Below are 16,767 nucleotides of genomic sequence, written 5' to 3'. Positions count from 1 at the left end.
TTCGGCCACATAACCCCTGAGAAAAAAAAAGTATATTCAACACTCTAACTTTGCAAAACCAGGTAATACACACCCTATAGTAGTTTTGAAGGTGATTTCTTCACCCTGGCAGACTGACAGCTGACGTGGCTGTAACATGGTGATGAAAAAAGTTAAATAGTAGGAAGTTTATTAAAAAATTACATATCATTTTCTTTTTCTATTCTATTCCTCGCTCCCTTTTTATAATAGGTGCTGCCATGTGGTGATGATATGGCTGCCATTTTTTATTTCTTTTTATGTAATTTGAGTTATGTTATGTAAATGACAAAGGGGAAAATAAAGGAGAAGAAAATGGTAACAGAAAAAATATTTCCAAATATTTAAAATATTTTAAACAATCATCATCATATGGTATCCGTATCAGCTGTCATAGTAACAAAACCACCTTCAGAACCACCATATGGGGCTAATTGATCCGGTTTTGCAAGATGAGGAGGTTGAATAGACATTTTCTTTCTAAGGGTGTTATATGGCTACACAATCAAACTTCGGAGGATTAAGAGACTTTCTCCTTACCGCAAAGCTTTTAATTCCCGTGGAAACTTGCTGGTTTCCAAGCGAAATCAAGCCGCCGTTGAAACACTTGCTCGTCGTTGTCACCTCACCTGCACTGCGGAGCAGCCAGTCCACGGAAAACTGACCACCGAGATGTACGAGTGCAGCCGTCACACGGCCGGGTACGCGCGCAGCAGCAGGTGAGATGCTTCGGAACTCGCTTTCAACAAGCGGCGAGCCGCCAGCGCGGGCAGGTGTCGTCGTGGTTGGTCGTGGTGTGCGGCAAGAGGGAAGCTTAGCCGTTAAGAGAGAGGGCGAGGCAAGGAAGAGGAAGCCAGGCGAAGGCGGCAACCACCCGTCCCTGGCGCCGTTGCCATCAGCCGCGTGCCGCATGGTTAGCATTTATGCGCGCGGCAGGGCATAGCAGGGTATGGCAGGGTGAAAGCAAATTTTATACAACTTGATCTTGCAAAAGATCTCATTTTTTATGATAATATATGTTTACTCTCTTTTCTTCTTAGTTTAGTCATCTATTTTCCGATCTAACGATTGAAAAAGTGGACAAATATTATCATAAGAAAGAGGATTTTTTATAAAACCGAATTCTATAAAATTTACTTTGACAGGGTAGCTGGGCAGAGCAGAGAACCTGCACGGGACAAACGAGAGCACTTCCAGTCAGCTTTGCCATCGCGTCCCTGGGTCGCTCTCACTCAAGTATTCAGCTAGATTAACGCGCTTCATATACCACTATATATATAGTATTTGATCCTCCTGAATAGCATATAAATTTCCAGACGCGCTACAACAAGTCTACAAGCCTTCATCTGTTACTTAGCTAGTTGAACTCGATCAAATTTCTCCATATCCTGCGCGCAACATCCGTACCGACAGGAGAGCGAGCGACCAATCATGGAGGCAGCTGCGATCTCCACCAGCCCATCGTTCTCTGCTGCACCACCCACGCGCCCGGACGCGCCGGCGTCGCACAACGGCGGCGGCAGCAGCGGGAGGATCTCCCGTCTACCGGCGCGCGTCGCCGGCGCGGTGGTTCGCGGCCTGGTCACCTTCGTCTTCGCCGCAGGTCGGTAGCGTAAGGATACACGTCTACAGATTCTTTGGCTTAGTCTGACAGTCACGTGCTGTTTCTTCTTCGTCGTGGTGTCATGAAAACTCATGTTGTTGTTGTCGTCGTCGTCGTGCTGTGCGCGTTGCAGTGGGCACGGTTCTTGGGGCCATCACGGGCGCGCTGATCGGCCTGGCGACGGAGAGCGGCCTGGTGCGCGGCGCCGGCGTCGGGGCCATCTCCGGCGCCGTGGTTTCCATGGAGGTCGTCGAGTCGTTCATGGCCATCTGGTGCTCCCACGAGTCGGGGATCTGGAGCGTTCTCTACGTGGTAATTAGTAATTACTGATCAGCTGCTGCAGTGTGATACATACTTACATAGCATATTGTTCATCCAGATTAATTTTCCGGCTAATTTTGCCGTTGCATCCAACCCAATTTAGTTTACTCACAAATTAAGCAAGTTCAATTGTGTGCTAAATGTTTCAGCTTGATGTGATCTGGAGCCTCCTCACCGGCCGCCTCGTGCGCGAGAAGGTGGACCCTGCCGTGCAGAACGCCGTGGACAGTCAGGTACGCACCAGTAATTTGTTCAGATTATGATCTGCACTTCGAATCATAATTTAGTGATAGAGAAGCTCATCAACTGGAAAGATTTGAGCTTCAGCATGCATGAAACATTATGCCATTATGTTGAGACGAAACTAAGCTTCGTCCCGTTGTTTTGGGTGTGCTGCTGCAGATCAACGCGGTGGACTCGCCGTTCAGGGAGATGGCGCCGACGTTGGCGGACATGTTCGAGACGGGCACCGTCGTCGCCGCCGCCAAGGGCATGCCCGCGGCCGCCATCGAGGCGCTCCCGGCGATGAGGTTCACCGAGCACACCGCCGTTGACGACTGCGGGGAGCGGACCGGCTGCTCCGTCTGCCTTGGGGTAAGCTACCTGCGGTACCGCCGCGCGCGCGGCGCCGGCAACGGCGACACGGCGCTGTTCTGTTTCGTGGTTCTTCAGAGGTTCTGATCGACGAGCCACTGTTTTTTTTTTCTTGCAGGACTTCGAGGCCGGCGAGACCGCGCGGAGCTTGCCGGAGTGCGGGCACACGTTCCACCTGCCGTGCATCGACGCTTGGCTGCTCCGGCACGCATCGTGCCCGTTGTGCCGGCGCACGGTCTAGGCCGTTGCGCTTGCGCGCGCTCTTCGTCAGGATATCTTCGGCGAGCGTGTGCATGCACACGTGCGCGCGCGCGTGCATGGGTTGTTAACACGGGCTGACATGTACATCTTCGTTCTTTCATGCCTTGATTGTTCATTTCTTGGCCGTTTTGAGAAGGCGCAGATAGATACTTAGCTTGCATGTGGACCATACATATGCCATGGTTGTAAATATGTATAGAGATGAATGTTGTAAAGAAACAATCCATGTAACATTGAGATTTTTTTCATTGTTCACTAGTGTATACTCCACCGGTCAAAAAATACAAGATGCAACATTTATTATTAATTTCTATTGTAACACATTTTGCTTGTTAACACACACACACACACACACATATATATATATATATGTGAAGCATTTTTCGTACTCTCTTATGTACATACTCCTCTTCTAATAAATGTTCAAAAGGAAGTATATACATCTTAAAAAGTGGTATATGTATCTCAGAAAAATATATATTTCACTTATAAAGAAGTATATATATCTCATAAATAATATATTCATTTTGAAGGTAATATATACATCTTTAAAAAAAAATACTTCAGTTATAACATAATCCATCCGAGTTTCTCTGTTTGCACGCGCATCTGCTCACTGCTCTGGCCCTGCCGTCGCGTCTAACGGGCCAGGCCAGAGATCACGGGAAGGTCAGCCCAGAAATGCGCACAGTAGGCCCAGCCCGCCTCGCCCAGCTCGTACAGGATATGCTGAAGCACGAAATGTTGGGTCGTCCCAAGTTATAGCCCAATCCATCAAGGATGCAGAATCTGCAGATGCATTTCACCATGGCTACAACATGGAATTGCAGCGAGAGTAGCCATTGATAGCAAAATTTGGCAGGTGTGTATTATATGTAGACAGGACTGTATTATTAAACCGACTCGGATACGATTTACAACCGATTCGAATGCCTATAAACATAGACCAGCCACATATCTAGGTTCATCGGGACCACCGATTCTTTCTCCTCGCCGTCCGTCCTCTGTACGGCCGGTTTTCTCATCACCGGAGCGCGCATCGCCTCTATCCGCTGTGGGAGATCGTCGTCTCCACTTTGATCGACGTGCCTGCTGCTGCTTCCAAAACTGCTGCCGCGCTTTTACTGCTGCTATTGCCAAGGTCGTCCTTGGCATGTGCGGCCTGTGCGTCCGCACATGGGCCCCCAATCCCAAGGGACTCTAAGCTGGGCCGAGTATCTTAGGTATGTTCTACTTTGGGTTTATTCTCTTAAAGGTTCAGGTAGCAATAGCTTGTTCATTCCTTTTATTGTTCTTTGAGCCTTAAATAGCATATCGCTGGACGTGGTCATACTGATGGAGCATTAGTACTTTCACGATCAGCAAAAGAGCAGTGAAGAGTTATATTCAGGACAGGTAATTATTTGTTACATAAAGCATTTCATACGTTGCAGTGTTGTTCGTGGTTCATTGAGTCTCTGTATCTTGTAGGTTTAATGTGCAATATGACATAAAGGATGTAGGGCTCTCCATGTTATGGATTCATGGGCTACCACAGTTCAGCCTTTGCCCACCGGATGCGGATGAGGCAACAGTTATGCAGCATTACGAGATGTACTTGTACATCTTGTTTGGAGGCATTATGTTCTGTAACACGACGGATGATTATGTACTTTCGCATATTGTATGGTTAGCGCGTCAGCTCGCGTCACGTCCGTACGAGCCGACACATTACAGTTAGGGATCTGCTATGTTGGCCGCTACATACAAAGGATTGTATGCCGTTACCCAACAGTCAATGAAGATGTGATCTATTTCTAGCTGCCTACACCTTCTACAGCTCTGGAGCTCTCTGGAGCTGGGAGTATCTCCGGATTTGTCGACCGTGGGTGAGCAAGACCTACTATCCAGTTCCCATCTCCGATTGCGTTGCCGACGACATGAGGTCAACGATGAGGTATCAGTGGATTCATGCTAGGCTGCGATAGAGTCACCACCAAGACCATGGAAACTACGCCCGGGTGATCAGGGACCTTGACGTCCTCAGCGCCGAACTCGTGGAGTGGGATCCATGGCGTAGGGAACGAGTGGCCGAAATTGCGACTAGTGGCCTCATCGCATCCTCTTGTTTTCGTGACTTCGACTTATGGATGACTAGATGTTTTTTGCTTTACATGAATAATATAGAAGTGTATTCTCCTGATCGTGTACAGAGGCACTTTGGTCATCGTCAGTTGGTGCCAGTACCTCCCCCACGAGACGCTGGTCGGGCGCACGAGTAAGTGTGTTACTGTATGTACCATTCTTATGTTATGAAATTGTAACTATTTATGTCACGTGCAGGAGGAGTGTCTAAGGGAATGCAGGCACATACGACTGGTCGGAGATTAATGCAGAGCACATAACCCAGTGGATGGAGTCTGGCCCAGTGGATGTCGTCGTTCCTGCGGGATAGTACGACGATAGCATGTACTGGGAGTACCTTTCGTGGTATCAGTCACGCACGCATCCCACCTTACTCAGCGGCAACGTACCGCCAGCCCCTAAACCCTTCCCCGAAGATCGTGTCTGGCTTCTTCATGTGGTGGTAAGTGATGTTGTGCTTATAACGATTTTTATTAGTTTCTCATCCGTATTACTGACATAACTCTCAACAACTATAGACCGAAGCGTGGTACGAAATGAATAGGCATGCAGAGCATGCATGTGGGGAAGTAAGTGGGTCAGCCACACGAAGGGATCGACACCCTCTCCGGGACTACATGAGGACGAGAGGGTCTCGCCTTTTGTCCGCGATACGTGGTCTAGGTGATTACGCCCCGTGTTCTAGGGGCTACGGCGTACCCGCCATGGACCCGTCCCGTGCCTCCCACAACAGGCGCTCATCCAGTGCTCATGAGACACATTCACGAGAGGCACCTTCGTCTGCAGCCCATCATGTGACACGTTCTTGAGCCGAGGAGGTGACCGAGGCTCCTGCTCCCGAGGAGTGTACACTGGGTTCCCAGCCCCCTTTGTTCACACAACCTACTCAGGCTACGCAGACAACTCCACCAGTATTATCAACTCACCGCGAGTACATCATTGATTGCACGCAGCAGATGTCCACCTGGAGCGGCACACAAGATTTTGACTGGACTGCTGCATTGCAAACGAGCAGCTTCACCGAGCTACTGAGCAGCCAATACCCCCAATATCCCGATGCACCTGGGGGTTCACAGTGGTACCAGGAAGCTGAGACTTCAGCATTTCAGACTCCAACCGAGCACGTATTACCGGCAGGCACACTCCCGCATGACGATCCTACATCGTGGTACATGCAGGGCCGAGTTAGCGGTTCTGGATACACATTCGATGGAGTTGGAACACAGCATGACGATGAAGATGAGGACCAAGGGCACACGTGGCAGGGGCCATCTCAGGCCGCTGGGATGAGGGCCACACACCCACCAGACGCTTACACTCCTGGCTATTGCTTGCGGCGTTGTCATCGTTAATGAGCCAGTGCAATATATTATGTACTCTTCTATTTTGTGTACTCATCTGTACTAAGTTTTATTCACTATGTTATGTACTCGTTTGTACTATTTCATACACTTTAGTGTTCAAGTAATTACATTTAATTTATATAATCTTTTTCAACTAATTAGGACACATAACTTATTTATGAATAACTTATTAAGCATTTGTATATATCATTTACGATATTTCATATTTGTTTAATGTTTAATAAATAACTAGCGATTCGTGCTTTGGTGCAGAGCAAAAAAGTTACAGGAAAAGCTCAATACCTATATGGCGAGAAATTCTAGTACTGGCTTCCCATGGACACATACAACGATCGATATAGCATTAACTACCTCCTTACAGGTTGTGAATGGAGGGAATGATGATCTCTTCAAAGAGAGCAATCTAATCCAAGCTATGTCTAAATTGAATGCAAGACCGCCATATTCTGCGTTCACCGTTCCACTTCTACATGTAACAACCGACGACCTTAGGGTTCTCTTGCATGAGTGTCGCCAAATATACCTCAGGGTGTGCGAACTAGCCGATCATCCTTCTGTGCTGGGTTTCTGTATGAGGCAAAGAAGGATTACGATGTTGCCCGACCAGTATGCATCCCACATACAGGTTCGTCATTTTCTATTTGATCACTATACTTATCTTATTGCTATTGATTCGAATACCCCTCTTCTACTTTAGGCGTTCCCAGAAGACGCAGAGTTAATCAACAAAGAAATCTCACACTTCTTGGCAATTTATATGCTCTTCAGCGGGGGTGTGATACCTGGTTTGCATAGAAGACGACGAAAATCAGTGAACCCAAGAGGTACAAGAGCTGATGATAATTTCATGCCACTAATACCTCGACGTTCTACCAGCCATACAAGAGAAGGTTCAACGAACACTACAAGAGCACGTGCTCGTACCGTGATACCTCAAGACAACGACGACAACAACGATTTCGTACCACCAATGCCTCGACGTTCCACCAGCCACATAGGAGAAGGTTCAACGAACAATACAAGAGCACGTGCTCGTACCGTGATACCTCAAGACGATGACGACGACGATTTCATGCCACCAATGCCTCGACGTTCCACCAGCCACACAGGAGAAGGTTCAACGAACAATACAAGAGCACGCGCTCGTACCGTGATACCTCAAGACGACGACGACGACGACGATTTCATGCCACCAATGCCTCGACGTTCCACCAGCCACACAGGAGAAGGTTCAACGAACAATACAAGAGCACGTGCTCGTACCGTGATACCTTAAGACGACGATTTCATGCCACCAATGCCTCGACGATTTCGCTAATCTGCGTCATCACTTTCCGCTGCCATCTTGAGATGATCACTGATATAAGGGTTAATGTTACGCATGTTCAAATATACCTAAGTGTTAAGACTACCCGCCGCCTTAGAGACTATATGGTTTCTTACTCATGCATTTTGAAATGTACAGTTATATTAGCAACTAATTTTTAATTTTGTTACATAAAATGAAGAGCCAAATCATATGAAATAGCAACACATCGTTACATAAAATGAGAGTCAAATCACGAACAGGGCGCACGAAAAAAAACATGTATTTCGACACACAGTGTGCCGAATACACTTGATTTTCGGCACACGGTGTACCGAAATACGCTTTTGCCTATATTCGGCACACAGTGTGCCGAATACAGTATATTCGGTACACGGTGTACCGAAAATGACTTTTTCGGTACACCGTGTCCCGGAAAGCCATTTTCGACATACCGTGCGCGGTGTACCGAAAAAGTTATTTTCGGTACACCGTGCGAAGAATACAGATGTTAAATTTGTAAATACAGATTTTTTTTTTGTCTATTTCATTAAATATGCTCACGTATATCGTATAAATTTGTATTTTTGTCAGTTTTGCAAAGGACTATATCTTGGTCTCGAGATAATGGGTGGCTTCAGGTCTGATTTTTGGGTATTCTCTTGTGGTCCATAGAGAGATAGGAGGGAGAAAAAGAGAGAGGAAGGAGATGAGTTCCCTCCCTTAGACCAACCCCAGGTGTGGAGTTATCCGTACTACAGTACTCCGCAAAGTACTGTAGCACTGGAATCGATCTCCGGCTGCGACCTCATCCGCGTGCTACAGTACCGCACATGGGTGCTACAGTATTGCGGAGAGGGAGTTGGTCTGTATTCTTGCGGTACTGTAGCAGTACTGTTTAGAGAGCTGTCAGCGGGATCGGCGAGAGAAAAAGAGGAGTAGATGTTTACGGTGGCTGACAGTGACAATGGGATCGGAGAGAGAGAAAGAGAGTAGCTGTTTACAGTGGGGTCGGAGGGAGAAAAGCAATGTCGGGTAATATAGCAGTGCTGTAGCAGTACTGTTTATAGAGGCTGACAGCGGGATCGTAGAGAGAAAAAGAGAAGTAGAAGTTAGAAATGTGGTAGCTATTGTTGATGAAAAAAATAAAAGATGTTATAATAGTGATAGTGGATGTTGTAATAGTATTTTTAGGATAAAAATTTAAAATAATTACTGAAAATAGCCTTAGCAGTACATCCTGTGTCTGTCGCATTGAGTTCGAAACGACATGGGTGGCCATTGCAGAAATTAATACGGGTGATGTATTAGAGGCAAAGTCCATCCTGAAATTGAGCTGCAGATACGATGATGCGAGTCTGCATGCGTTCTCATGATTAGTTGTTTAGTGGGGAGCCGGCGATTGTTACCAACGTTGCTTTACCGGCCTAACTTGACTTTACTTAGTGGTAATAGTCGCTGTAGTGTGGACCCATACCCACTGACCCAATTACTCTTCTATATTCCCACGTGTTTTTCATGCAAGTAAGCTTGGTAATCATGCTTCCAAATTAGGGAGGAAGAAAGCGGTGGAATTCAAAGGAGTGATAACAATTGGCAGGTACTAATGACGTGACCATTCCGTTTCAAAAAATAATAATAAAATGATGTGACCTTACATGGCGCGTAAGATAACCACTCTAAGCAATTAGTGAGCTTTGCAGAGTGCAGAGCGGCCAAAAGAAGGGTCTCGACAGAGCGAGCCAACAGATCTACAAGTCCGTCCCCGTCGCCACACGCCGGCGGCGGCACGTACGCGCGGGTTGCCATCGCCGGCCGGGGCGATTTCAGCCTGCCCCTGTGCGATTTGTGATAGATGTCGCTGTCTCCTCAACGGAACCTAACAAATTTAAGATGGTCCTGACCACGGCAGCAACCAGTAAGTACAGTCCCACGTCCAGCCGAAACCCAGCTACAAGAGAAGAGAAGGCGAGGGCCATAGAGCCATAGCCATAGGGGGTGTGAGAGTCGTGCTGAATTGACCAGAACCGCTCGGAGGTCAAGGTTGCTCGGCTGCCTTGCTCAACAGAGTCAACAGATTAGTGGAGTGATCTTCCATGGTTGATTCTGACGATGGCGACAGATTCAATGCATGAGACCAACTGGAATTGAAGCTGGCCAACTAGTCTAGGACAAGACCTGCTATTGTAGGTATGATCTAAGGATCGGTCTAGCTCGAGCAAGCTTGAAGCTAGACGGGTTAAGCTAGCATAGCATGTTTTACTGTGCTGTGCCTACGCAGTCGTGCTGGCCCACTCCCGCTCCGTCTTATCCTGTCGTCACCACCCTACTATGCTGCCACTCGGTATGATAGCTCACGGGCTGTGCTGTTGGCTACGTCTTCAACACGTGACATGAAATGTTCCGTTTACTTAGCCAGGCCTTATTATTGTGCCTTAATCAGACCCGTGCCAACTCGGCCTGTCAGGTCCGTTTGGACAGGTCGGACTTCCTGAATAATCCTCCATGCTAGCTCCCAGCTACTCATCAACCTTTTTCTCTTTTTTTGCAGCAGCATTGTCCCGTTCCTGTTAGTTGGTTCATACATCCATCTTTTTGTCAAATGAGTATTATGTTTCCCTGAAAGGCCAATGTTTCTTGACCAGTAGGTTGCTCACTGATCTATAAATATTATCCAAGAGACATAAGCACTGTTATCTTAATCTTGGATACTACGATCACGCAAGTTGCGAGAACTATTAAACATCGCTCATGCAGGAGGACCCCTGGCCCCACGTGTGCTTCTGATTGACTGCTTCATGACCCCTGTCAATCACCTGTGCAAAAAGGCCGGATTAGGTGCTCTGAACTGGGGGGGGGGGGGGGCATCAGCACATGATATGAAACTAACATGATCCCGAGATTTGTATCAAAGCATTATTCTGGGACAGAAGCATGTATTCTCGTCCTTAAACACGCGTCCCTACATATCTAATCTATGCAAACAAACAGCAGCTGCAAGGAAAAAAAGAGAGCAAATGCAATCTTATGTTCTTACAAACGTCATGTATCTATTGCGTGTCACTCATATCTCCCACAAGCTTAGAAGTGAAGGACAAGTACATTGTACCCAAAAATTGTATACTTCTGCTACTTAAAACTATGAATCCTTGTTCTAGTTTTGTGAGGAACGAATACTTGATTTTGACATAACTTTGTGGGAAAAACCATTTGAGAATCTAAAGAAAATCCATTTCATGGTCACAGAGAATTTTGATGGCGCCAAAGGGAGACAGGAGCCACATGCATTCCTGTACTCTTCTCACCATGAGACCACCACCATGTTCTTGCTTACTCTCAATCGTGATCATGCTTTTGGAGGCTTTCGGCTGCAGGAGCCCACACATGGCAACATGTACACGTGGGGCCCGAAAATCCAAGCCACAAAATTGCATCACCACGGTGACAGGTGGGCCCTGGATATATAATGCTGCAACCAAAACTCAGCATCACGTGTAACGTATGGTGAATTTAGTTTTCTAATGCGAATTTGTTTATCTGCCTTTACCCTGAACCGCTGCATGTGATGGCCGGCAACGTCTTTGTTGGATTAGCAAAAAAGCATTAGAAAGCAAAAGGGAGATTAAAGAAGAAAGGGACCAAAGCTCACTAAGTTTGTTTATGCTTCTGTTAGTGATAACTGGATGGTGTGTTGGAGACCATGTAAACAGTTCATTGGTAAAAACGATTTCATACACTGTGAGCGGGTTGTATACTTAATGAACAAATGTTTTGGACAATATCTGGCTAATTTTTAAAATTTGACCATCAATAATTTTTAAAATGTTTAGTTTGGAAACATAGAAATTATGTGTAGATTTGTCTTGAAAAATAATTTCATAATCTTATAAATTTCTTAGATTCTCTCTCTATATATTCTAAAAGAAAATGATGATCAAATATACGCGTTGGAGACCATATCATATCCAAAACATCATATATTTTTGACTAAAGCAAGCATAACTCATTTACAGCCTAGAAGATCAAAGCATTCAAATCACTTGGGTAATGACTCAATTATGAATCAAAGTGCTCAAAACACCCAGTTGTACAAATGAGATGTATGTGAAGTATTTTCCTTAATTGACATTGTTAGTTATTGCCATATTGCTAGAGTTGCCAGAAACAGCTAAGGTAATAGAGAAAAATGTGAGCTAGCTAAATCATATTGTTACAACATTGTACTAGAGTCTCTGTGGACAGTGATAGTTGATCTTCCATTACTTGCAGCATAATATTATTTAGAAACCTTTCTTTTTGTTTCATATTTAAGGACTACAATATACTTTCTTACAAATATTTTTACTACTTGCCTAAATTTATCAAATAATCTTGGAATGTTTCTACTATTTAACATAAACTTATGCATGAAAGGATGTCGGCATATCATTTTTATTTTGAGTAGCTCATTTTGTCTTTCTTTAATAGTCTTTTCCTGGATTGAATTAATGATAGAACCACCACAAACCAAACTTTTATTTAGTGAATAGCCACAAACCAAAATTAAAAGGAAGGGAAGTGGCAACCAATAGAGGGCTGCCAAGTTTCACATTAATTTATGCCCATAAAAAACAGGGACCAGATTCTATCAACTTGAGGTCTGGGTGGCAATTGGCATATTTGTTCGACAGCCATTGCTCTCTCACAGGGGCCAAGCAGAAGTGGCGAAGCCTGAAAGCGAGCTCTAAGAAAGAGAGAGAGGGTCGAAAGAAACAAAAGCTAGGAGGGGTCCAATATCTCCACCAGGACCTTGGTTTGCGGTGACTGGTGCAAGAAAGGTGAGAGTTTTGGGGCTCTTGGATCAGTCATTTGGTTTCTTGCATTCTTGAGCCGTCTGTCCTGTTCTTGGTTCAGGGGGATGAATTCTGTTAGATTCTTTTTTTCTCTTTCTTTCCTTTCCAAATTTCTGCATTGAAAATTTTCATCAGTTCCTGTTCTTAGTTAGGTCTTAGGACACTCTGCAATAGCGGGCATAAATACTATTGTCTTTCTTTGCACTATCAGGTACAAGTTGCAAATTTTCTTTCAAAAAAGGTACAAGTTGCAAATTTGGGGAGTTTGGTGCGGAATCAGAGAGTTTTGTGAGGCAAAGGTTTCCTGGATTCTGCAAGAACGAGGCATCGCAATCTGAGGACTTCTCCCGGCTCCATCTAGTTGCCCCTCGGATTCGGCCATGGAGCGGCAGTCCAGCTTCCGGCTGGGCGCGCTGGAGAAGCTGAAGAGCTTCCGGGGGATGGAGAAGCAGAACAGCTTCCGAGGGATGATGTCCATGGAGCGGCGGAGCAGGGACAGCCCCGGCAAGCGTGGCGACACGCCGCTACACCTCGCGGCGAGGTCCGGGAGCGTGTCCCACGCCCAGAAGATCCTCGTCGAGCTCGACCGGGCGCTGGTCGCGGAGATGGCGGCCAGGCAAAACAAGGACGGCGAGACGCCGCTGTACGTCGCCGCCGAGAAGGGCCACGCCGACGTCGTGCGCGAGATCCTGAAGGTCTTGGATGTGCAGACGGCCGGGGTCAAGGCGAAGAACAGCTTCGATGCGTTCCACATCGCGGCGAAGCAGGGTCATCTTGGTAAATTGTTTGTTTGTTTTTTCCTTATCAGCAATACATTATGATAATTTGTCATTTACTTTCTTCTCAAATCTCTACCGGTTTTGTTTGCCAAATAGTCAATGAACTGATGATTAGGGGTTTATGGAATTAGAATCTGGGTAGATGTTGATGCTGTGAGTTGTGCCTGTCCTAGTGACTGTTGACCTATTTATACCTGTAATTTGTCTAGTCTTAGAAAAGTGTCTGTGCTTCTGATTGACTTAGTAAAATACAAGCGCTCAACTGAAAATGATTTGTCCAAACAAATTCTTTTAATCCACAGCGCTAACATCAATTGTACCTTGGCTACCTTGTTTCACATTGGCTGAAAAACCATCTATTCTATTACCTTTTCCTGGGTCTGCTGATCTGTTATAACCCGGCTCAATCCATAGTTGACCCCGTTTATTAAGTAGAGTATTATTCCTTTTCTGCACGATGGATGATTTGACTATTGGTTAGTTCCTCTTGGTTCACTCTGTTCTCTACCTTGAAATCCATGTCATTTCTGCTGTAATCTGAGCACCGATCCTTCTCATTTGAAAAACACTTAGCAGTCAGCTGGCTCGCCTTAATATAAATTCAAGTGGGTGATTCGCCCTCTGTTGCTTCGTCAAAAAAAAAAATAAAAAAAATCCATGTCATTTTGATCTTTGAGTTTCTAGCTAGAGGACAGCAAATTGCAGTCATACCAAAGCTTTTCGGCTTATTGTCTTCTCCCATCTCTTAATTTTGCAGAAGTTTTGAAGGAGCTGTTGCAGACTTTTCCTTCTCTTACTATGACAACAAATTCTGTAAATGCTACAGCTTTGGATACTGCTGCTATTCAGGGTCACGTCGATATTGTCAATCTTCTACTGGAAACTGATGCTAGCCTCGCCAGAATTGCGAGAAATAACAGGAAAACGGTTTTGCATTCAGCAGCAAGAATGGGCCATGTGGAAGTTGTAAGATCATTGTTGAATAAGGATCCTGGGATTGGTTTAAGAACAGACAAGAAGGGGCAAACGGCACTACATATGGCTTCGAAAGGACAAAATGCTGAAATCGTGGTTGAGTTGTTGAAGCCTGATGCCTCAGTTATCCATATCGAAGACAACAAGGGTAACAGACCACTGCATGTTGCTACTCGGAAGAGGAATATCATTGTAGGTGATCACATATTAGAATGTCTCCATCTTTATACTTTCTTTCAGTTATATTATTTTGTCCATCATTTGCATCCTATCTTTCGCTCACCAAACCTATTTTATTATGATAGTTTTGAGCATAAAGCGCATTTTAAGATGTTTTCAGAAATAAACAAAACAAGACAATTTCAGGTACCAACAAGTAGATTTAAAAAGGAATAAAAAGGCATATTTCCTTGAAATTTATACAAAAGCATGGGGCTCTTAGCAGTTTTTACAAGAGTATTGCTGGCTCTTACACAACATTTTTACGAACTTTACGTTCCGCATCATATTTTTGGCTTTCTGAATTTTGGCTCATATATGACTGTAATTCCTTACAGATTGTGCAGACTCTATTATCAGTTGAGGGGATTGACGTCAATGCAGTTAATAGATCCGGAGATACTGCTTTTTCCATTGCTGAGAAAATAAACAGCAAAGAACTTGTTAACATCCTAAAAGACGCTGGTGGAGTAACTGCGAAAGAGCAAGTACACCCACCAAATTCGGCAAAGCAACTTAAGCAAACTGTCAGTGATATCAGACATGATGTCCAGTCCCAGATCAAGCAAACACGTCAGACCAAGATGCAAGTCCAGAAAATCAAGAAGAGACTCGAAAAACTCCACATTGGTGGGCTAAACAACGCCATCAACTCCAATACCGTTGTTGCAGTGCTTATCGCCACCGTCGCCTTTGCTGCCATATTCACTGTTCCTGGAAACTTTTTAGAGGATCTGAGTCAAGCACCTCCCGACATGTCCTTGGGGCAGGCATATGTTGCAAGCAATCCTGCCTTCATAGTATTCTTGGTCTTCGATGCCTTGGCTCTCTTCATCTCGCTTGCTGTCGTCGTTGTCCAAACCTCCCTGATTGTTGTGGAGCAGAAAGCCAAGAAAAGGATGGTCTTTGTGATGAACAAGCTGATGTGGCTCGCGTGCCTCTTCATTTCGGTGGCCTTCATAGCGCTGACCTATGTCGTTGTCGGTGGCGATGACTGGTGGCTGGCTTGGTGCACAATGGCAATTGGCACCGTGATCATGCTGACCACCCTTGGCTCCATGTGCTACTGTATCATTGCTCACAGAATGGAGGAGAACTCGAGGAAGATTAGGAAGGCCTCGGCAAGCCAATCCCGGTCATGGTCCCGATCAGTTTACTCAGATGAAGAGCTACTTAACAGTGAATACAAGAAGATGTATGCACTGTAGGATAAGAACCACATCATGATGAATTATTTGTACATAGCAGTGCTGTTTTGACTGAGGCTACTCAATAGCATCAACTGGGATCGGCTCGCAACTCTGGATGCGTAGGCTGGAGCTCGGTATCTATATTTAGCTGAAGGTACCTTGCTTCCAAAACATCGAAATCGCCCTAGAGTGTAGGCGTGTGTGACTGAAGGTACACCCTCCCTCCCGAAATGAGTCAGCTCGCCTTGACTGTTGTTAGTCTGTGAGGGGTTCAAAATCCGAGTCTTTATGTAGGGCGAAACATTGCATGATTTACCTCCCTCCCAGGTGAAGTTCAGTCAAAATTGTTTTGCTCTTGCACCCGAAACGATTAATGGTGAAGGCGGCAATACAATTATAGTAGAACAAAGTCTCCACTGTCGAAGTCCAGTGCTCATGAACTCTGATCTTAAGCGTAATAAGCCAAAACAGCGATAGAATGTCTGAATGGGTACACTCAGTGAACAGTGGGTGCTGAAGCTGAACTCTACTGGAGAAGTGTAAAGATTTGTTGGGGCCATGGGTCGGGGGGACACAGGAATTATGTATTGACACCATGGTTGATGATCCATGAAGATGATCACACGTTTTTTCCAAGGACACCTTTTCCGGGATGGATAGTAACTCGCAGTTCGCATTTTTCCTGTCCTTCGGATCGCGAATGGATGAGTAGGTTTTCAGTGGTACAGTAACCTCTACAGTATTTTGCTACAGTGATTAACTGCACTTTACTATTCATGCACTCACGAATTACTGTGTCACTTTGACTTTGCTGAGGATTCATGTACTTCCGGGACCTGAGTGAAAAAAAAAACTAATGCTGCTGCAGTGCTGCGCAGTGAAGTGACAGTCTTGTTTTCCCTCTAAAAACACGCTGGTCTTGTACGCTGTTGTTCCCCGGGGATGCTGAGGAAAGAGATGTTTGTGCGAATTTGCAGCAGTGCGGTCACATTCATAACGGAAGATGGTGTGACGAGGTTTGGCGTCTGGTTGCTGTGTCTAGTGTTTGTTATGCCGAAATCACAGCTTCCAAGTACTAACAAAAGTATTTTTTGATTTATTTTTATGTTTTTAATTTAAAATTTTGATCAGAATCCGATTAAAACATCAAGCATTTATGATTGGAGAGCGTAACACAAAAG

At 45.4% G+C, this 16,767-nt stretch overlaps 2 protein-coding genes across 3 annotated transcripts; both read left to right on the top strand.

The window, feature by feature from the left end:
- Positions 1-1,314: 1,314 nt before the first annotated feature.
- LOC133899776 (NEP1-interacting protein-like 1) lies at positions 1,315-3,104 on the top strand. The gene is made up of 5 exons (XM_062340838.1): positions 1,315-1,621; positions 1,755-1,933; positions 2,092-2,175; positions 2,345-2,536; positions 2,655-3,104. Exons 1-5 carry the CDS (start codon positions 1,450-1,452, stop codon positions 2,775-2,777), a joined length of 750 nt encoding a protein of 249 aa, XP_062196822.1. The 5' UTR covers positions 1,315-1,449; the 3' UTR covers positions 2,778-3,104.
- Positions 3,105-12,238: 9,134 nt separating this feature from the next.
- Positions 12,239-15,946, top strand: LOC133899234 (ankyrin repeat-containing protein At5g02620-like). 2 transcript variants are annotated; one of them, XM_062340210.1, is made up of 4 exons: positions 12,239-12,408; positions 12,635-13,200; positions 13,960-14,369; positions 14,735-15,946. In XM_062340210.1, exons 2-4 carry the CDS (start codon positions 12,804-12,806, stop codon positions 15,602-15,604), a joined length of 1,677 nt encoding a protein of 558 aa, XP_062196194.1. In that variant the 5' UTR covers positions 12,239-12,408; positions 12,635-12,803; the 3' UTR covers positions 15,605-15,946. The 2 variants fall into 2 exon arrangements, with proteins under 2 accessions (XP_062196194.1, XP_062196195.1); XM_062340211.1 differs by having other exon boundaries at positions 12,403-12,497.
- The last annotated feature ends 821 nt before the right edge of the window (positions 15,947-16,767 follow it).

Source organism: Phragmites australis, chromosome 18 (genome assembly GCF_958298935.1).
Source record: "Phragmites australis chromosome 18, lpPhrAust1.1, whole genome shotgun sequence".
Taxonomy (NCBI): domain Eukaryota; kingdom Viridiplantae; phylum Streptophyta; class Magnoliopsida; order Poales; family Poaceae; genus Phragmites; species Phragmites australis.
This window is presented reverse-complemented; position numbering and strand designations above follow the sequence as displayed.

Bases quoted from the DNA above. Each gene is read 5' to 3' on its own strand.
- LOC133899776 (XM_062340838.1), top strand. From the start codon at position 1,450: ATGGAGGCAGCTGCGATCTCCACCAGCCCATCGTTCTCTGCTGCACCA. The intron at 1,934-2,091 runs GTAATTAGTAAT...TAAATGTTTCAG, and splicing joins TCTGGAGCGTTCTCTACGTG to CTTGATGTGATCTGGAGCCT. The intron at 2,537-2,654 runs GTAAGCTACCTG...TTTTTCTTGCAG, and splicing joins GCTGCTCCGTCTGCCTTGGG to GACTTCGAGGCCGGCGAGAC.
- LOC133899234 (XM_062340210.1), top strand. From the start codon at position 12,804: ATGGAGCGGCAGTCCAGCTTCCGGCTGGGCGCGCTGGAGAAGCTGAAG. The intron at 13,201-13,959 runs GTAAATTGTTTG...TTAATTTTGCAG, and splicing joins GGCGAAGCAGGGTCATCTTG to AAGTTTTGAAGGAGCTGTTG. The intron at 14,370-14,734 runs GTAGGTGATCAC...AATTCCTTACAG, and splicing joins CTCGGAAGAGGAATATCATT to ATTGTGCAGACTCTATTATC.